This window comes from Boleophthalmus pectinirostris, unplaced genomic scaffold, assembly GCF_026225935.1.
Source record: "Boleophthalmus pectinirostris isolate CB_2022bp ecotype Guang Dong unplaced genomic scaffold, ASM2622593v1 HiC_scaffold_6, whole genome shotgun sequence".
NCBI lineage: Eukaryota > Metazoa > Chordata > Actinopteri > Gobiiformes > Gobiidae > Boleophthalmus > Boleophthalmus pectinirostris.
Genome location: NW_026571447.1, coordinates 28,907,470 through 28,913,469, shown reverse-complemented (window position 1 = coordinate 28,913,469; position 6,000 = coordinate 28,907,470). Strand labels below are relative to the sequence as shown.

Below are 6,000 nucleotides of genomic sequence, written 5' to 3'. Positions count from 1 at the left end.
GTCGGAAAGCACAATGAACCCTGGGATTCCTCCTCCTCTTTCTCCAAAACGGTCTCCAAAAAGTCACCTGTAAGTGAGGACGGAGAAGAAAGAGGAGAAAGAAAGAGGGGGAGAGAGAGGGGGATGGAGGGAGAGGTGCATAAACAGGGGAAAAGGACAGAAGAAAGGACACATTAGAATATGCACTGTAAAAAAGGAAAGCATGAGTTAAAATGACTTCGATTCTGAATGCTTAACTTGTTTTGAAATTGTTTTGACAAATGGATTTGTTTATTTGTATGCGTGAATACGTGATTCTGTCTGGTCCTTTTATTGTTATTTCATTTCAGACAGTGTTGCCTGTGGAGCTTGAACAAAATTATTGAAAAGGAAATTTGTCCTCTTCTTTTGACCCCTTCTTTAATTCTGCTGGTGCAACCTGGTGCAATCCCAGTGTAGCTCCCCAGACACACATCGCTTCTTAGTGAGGAGGAGAGAGTCGGCGGCTCAGCCTTTATTGCATGTGTTAGGACAGCGGTTTGCACCATATACCACAATATTATGCAAGCTCAGTAGGTAAACAGATTAGCCTGCAGTTCAAATATTATTTATTCCACATTTTGGTAGAATTAGCACTGAAATGTGTATTCGCATTCCCACACCTGGTTTAGCTCTATTTTAGACCTGAAAAGTCCTGTGTAAACCTGGTTTAGATTTGGTAGTCCTCGGAAAGCCAAATATTTACTTGTTGTGAGGTGAGAATGCAACCACATGCTGAGAAGTAAAACCACTATGGGCCTATTTATTAAATAGATTGAATCTAGTAAAAACTATTTCAAAACAAGTGAAATATTGTGAACATAAGTCATTTCAGCTTATTTAGATCATCCTTTTTGTTTATGTGTACATTTATCTAACCAGACATGCCCCCCACACTGATTACTGAACCTTTAACCACCATCATCATCTGGAAGCGTTTGTTACATATCCTAACTTTGGTTTAATTTTGTTTAAATTCTAACAGCCATATTACATCTTATTTTTGGACCACATACAAGTGCCTGGACCATGCATGACTACAGTGAAAGTACATTATACCTGGTGCTTTCAGAGCTAACCACAAAGATATAACATTTTAAGTGCCTATGTATTAGCAATAGCTGTACTTGTACTCTTCAGATAACTGCAAGCACACACTACAACATGCAAATCCTTCTCGCATTTGCAGTATAGAAATTCTGGGTGACCATTTTCACATTGGAATTGGGAGACAAAAGTTGAATAATATAACAAATCTAAAAGAAAAATTCACAGCTATTGGCAATGTGGTACAAAACCTATCTACGTTAATTTGATAAGGCCAAGAAAGCTTAAATTTGTATGCCACGTTGTTAAAATGTTAAATAATGCAATCATTTTCTCCCAGAATTCCTATGGTTGAAGGCTGTTCTCCAATAAGCAAGAGGCACTAGTTGTTTTCCACCATGACAACCACATACCCTTTACCTTTAAATCACAGAGAGGTTAGACAGGGGAGGTCAGGATGGAGAAAGGCAATTAATTTAGCCTGGATAAGTGGAACAACATAAGGGCAGCAGAGAGAGAGACCGAAGCATGTACGACTAAGTATACGAAGTGGAGCTTATGGTGAAGAAGGCATTGTCACACACAAGTGACAATAAAAGAAAGAAATAAGGGAAATATTGCAACTCAAAAGAGTATAAGCCACCTACATCTGCCTGTCAACGTGCAGCTCAGTACTATACGCTATTGGGTTACACAAAATGCATCATGTTTAAAGGGCCTATAGTATGTACAGTGTTGTGTTTTTAATGTACCCACACCAGAACATACCTGGAGCTGTTTTTTTTCACTAATCATGCGTTTTTACTCTGTTTTGTCTCTTCCCAGATCTTAAAACACCTCCTTGTGGCTGCTTTACATCACAACGCCCCAATCCATGAAACATCTTAGTGTCTGTATTGTCCGTCTTCATTAAATTATCTCCCTTTTAGTAAGTTTACTATGTTGTAGTCCAATAAGGTTCATTTGGTCTTCCATATTTTATGTTATTAGGTTCTTTTTTCAGACCAAGAGTTTGTTGTCATACCTGACAGTTTCGACTGCTCACTAGAGTGATCATGTGATGTTGCTGTGACGTGTTGGTCAGCTGATTTATACAAATTTTGGCGCTGTCTTCCTACCAGTGGAGGCAGGACGACAGCGCCATCTGCAGTCCGACTTCCTCACAACCAGGTGTGTGAGAGTAAAAAAGCCCCCTTGTCCCGGTTTATCGTCACGTCACAGCAACATTACGTGACTCTGAGGAAGATCGCAGGTGAGCAGTCGAAACAAACTCTTGGTCTGAAACAAGAACCTAATAACATAACATATTTACTCTGTTGCATTGCATTCACTGTTTATATTTTGTTACAGTTTCATTTGAATAGAAGATGCCACTCTGCCCTCTTTTAGGCATTTCAGAATTACATAATGAGCCCTGCCCTATAACAAAATGACAAACGTTTAGGGAGTCCAGTCTGCAAATAGCAAAGCAGTGTGAATAAGTAGAGTTATGCATAATAAAGGCCCTTTAAGCCTGCATCTATTATTAGCCTATTAACTACAGTTCTCTGATATTCTTCGTGCTTCAGATTTCTCGCTTTTATTTAACAGTTTGAAGATGCTGTGAGCTTATATAATCTAGTTTCATAGTTTTCTGTAGGTCTGTAGTGGTCCTGTTTCTCATCATTAGACCGCTGAGCCAGTCCACACAAACACCAAAACAACAGGAATATAGCAGCGCTGGTTTTACACACTACAGTGTACAACACACACACAATGTCCACTACTGTACCCAAAACGCTTCAAATCATAATGACACCAAACAGAACACTACAAAGGACTGATCAAAAACAAAACTGCAGAAAAACTCGGAAAATTACTTCAAAATTTATCATTTACGATGCATGGATTAAGAAAATTAAATATTTAAAAATCATTTGAATCAGATAAAAATCCCGGCTGTAGACAGTTATTGATCAGTGTGTGCACAGGTCAATACAAAAGAAAGTCACAATGCACCAAACACAGTCGTGGTCACTACGGCAACAGGACATGCAGGTCAACATGGCGGGTTGCTGAGGTGACCAAGGGCAACCAACACAGGCAATCAATCGTCACGGCAACCCAAAAACACAGGCCAACCAATCAACTTACAACACCGTGAGAGGAAGGGGTCAGAGCTTATCATAGCCAGGGTCCTCATGAAATATGATTGGACAGGAGGGTCTTGGGTGTCAGAAAAAGATGAAAACAGCAGGAAAGAAATAAATAAGTTTGATAGATTCAACTCAAAATCCTTTCATGACTACAGGCGGTAAGGCTGTTATAACTACACTGCAAAAATAAATGTCTAGACTGTGTTAATATGACTTTAAAATGTATCTTAATTTGAGTAGCTTTGACTAAATGACATTTCATCGGCAATATAATATTATAGATAGATTACTAGATTACTAATGCTTCAGGACATTTCTATGAGGGATTACACCATCTCATTTCTAAAATGTAAAAATAAAATTATACTGCAACTTTTTAAAAATTGGCTTGATTTAAGTAGTATCAGTAATACAGTTGTGATGGGTCTAGAACAGGGGTGTCCAAACTTTTTTCATCAAGGCCCACATTTCTAAACACAGACGGAGCAGAGGGCTGATCGAGGGCCACAGACTGGTGCTCAATACAGTAAATAATAAAAATTTGTGCATGTTTAACACGTTAGAATGAGCCGTCAGTCTTTATTCATGCTAAGATCCTTAAAACCACACACTAAACATTAAATATTAGCTTTATCAAGATAGATTTTCAAAAAAAAACTTGCAGTAGAAAGTTAATTTTTCATTGCCTGAGGGCCAAGAAAAATTTGTCTCAGGGCTGCATTTAGCCCACAGGCCATAGTTTGGACATACCTGGTCTAGAAATAACTTATAATTTTCATACTCCACTTAAAGAATGGTGAGAATGGTGACCAGGCAAAATCTACTCAAATAAAGTCATAATTCAAGCTATTTTTAGTTATTTGGTTGGTTTTTCAGTATAAGAGCACTTATCTTATCCTGTACCCTTATAGATGAAACAATTATAACCATATTTAAACCAGTCAGAAATGGGTTGATGAACATAAAAACAATAATAAGAAATCTAAACTAGTCAAAACTACTGAAATTAAGATCATCCTAAGTCATTTTAACTCATCTATATATTCTTTTTTGCAGTGCAGACGAATATTAACCTTTCTGCGTAATCAGAATTTTGGGATTTCCTCAGTTGCGGCGGGTCCATATTCTCAATTATTGCTTTTCAGTTCCATCATAAAACTGAAATGAAGTTGATTTCTTATCCCCGTACCTCAAATCATGTCTCTTATGTATCCACAGGTGTGACTTAATATGGGCGGTTGGCGTCTTTAGGCCTTTTCAGCTGCACTTTGAGTCTCTTCATCCCGATCTGAAAACCGTTCATGGCCTGGATGGCAGCCTGAGCACTGGCAGGGTTGTCAAAACTTACAAATCCTGAAAAATATTGAACACATTTGTAATAAGTAATGTGGATAATAGAGTGTATCTTAACCTTATAATGAGTCCAAACAGTAATCATGGTGCTTCTGTGTAAAATGCTCTTACTGTAACAATAAGCACCACACGATGAAATTATAATATTCACTAACTGAGCAAAATTCTAATTATTATAGCCTATACAAGCATATTAAATCAATTTGAATAAATATAAAAATGTTGGTAAAAAAAATTTAATAATAAAGTTTACATGTACGTTTACTTATTTGAAGTCAGTCACATAGATTTTTGCTTCTAAAATTATAAAATTATAAAACTTATCCTTCAATAACTCTTAATTTTAGGCTATACTGTGACATTTACAGTTAAAATGACTGTAATTCATATTTTTATTATGATCTCTGTAGATTTACACTGGTAAAAACAATATCTAGTTAAATTAAAATGACTTCAGTTAAGAACATTTTACTTTGTTCGAGTAGATTCAACTTGACAAGTAAAGTTAAAGTGTGTTTTTCTTAATTCAAGCAACATTTATTTCTTATTTTAAGTGTAAAAAGTTGTTGTTTTTCTTATTTTAAGTGTAGCAAGATGCATTTTCATATTTTAAGTACAAAAAGTCTAGTTCCAGTGGTAGATAATTGTACTTGTGAAGGGAAATTTACACAAATCATGATAAAACTTTCTTAATTCAGTCATCTTAACTAGACTATATTTTGTAATTCAGATGCATTTACCTATTAATTCAACCTTTATAATTTCACTTGCTTTAAAACATTGCTTTTCATCACAAGCTGAACTGAAAGCACTTAACAAATTTGCCAATTATTATTTTTATTTCAAGCTAAATTATCTTGGAAAACGTTAGAAATGTCAGAAAGCACTTTGCGTATCAAGGTCCTAATAATAATAACATACTAACATCAAGATTGCTATAATAAATTCCAGTCGTTTTAACATTATTGAAGATGACTTTTGCAGTGCATGTTACAACCATCAATTAATCTATTAATTTTGACCTCCCTGGATACACGCCATTAAGCCCAGCGCAACCTCCGCGGGGAAACAAAAACAAAGCTGTCTGTCGTAGTATGCAAATAAAGGTGACAGTATTTTTTGTCCTTTAAACGCCCCCTCCTCCTTCCCTGCTTCTCTCCCTCCCTCTCTCCTCCATTCGTCCTCTCCTCCGTCTGACACACCTGTCCTTCCCCCTCTCCTCTCCCTCTTCCCCTCTTCCTCTCTCTCTCTCTTTCTCTCTTTTTACCCGTCTGTTTCTGATTGTGTCTCACCGAAGCATTTGCTCTGATTTGTGGCGCGGTCCACAAACACTTTGGCGGAGATGACATTGCCGAAAGGGAGGAACATTTGGAGCATCTCGGAGTCGCTGAACTCCTGGGGCAGGTGGTAAATGAAGATGTTACAGCCCTCCGGACCTGAAACGCAC

At 37.2% G+C, this 6,000-nt stretch overlaps 1 protein-coding gene across 1 annotated transcript in view; it reads right to left on the bottom strand.

Annotated features, from left to right (window-relative positions):
- The window catches only part of celf3b (cugbp, Elav-like family member 3b), a 68,475-nt gene continuing 62,475 nt past the window's right edge, over window positions 1–6,000 (bottom strand). The window contains exons 11-13 of the mRNA XM_055163485.1: window positions 5,846–5,989; window positions 4,390–4,553; window positions 1–67 (exon numbers count right to left, since the gene is read on the bottom strand). Of these exons, the coding sequence (XP_055019460.1) occupies window positions 4,426–4,553; window positions 5,846–5,989 (272 nt within the window). The 3' untranslated portion in view covers window positions 1–67; window positions 4,390–4,425. The remainder of the gene's footprint in view (window positions 68–4,389; window positions 4,554–5,845; window positions 5,990–6,000) is intronic.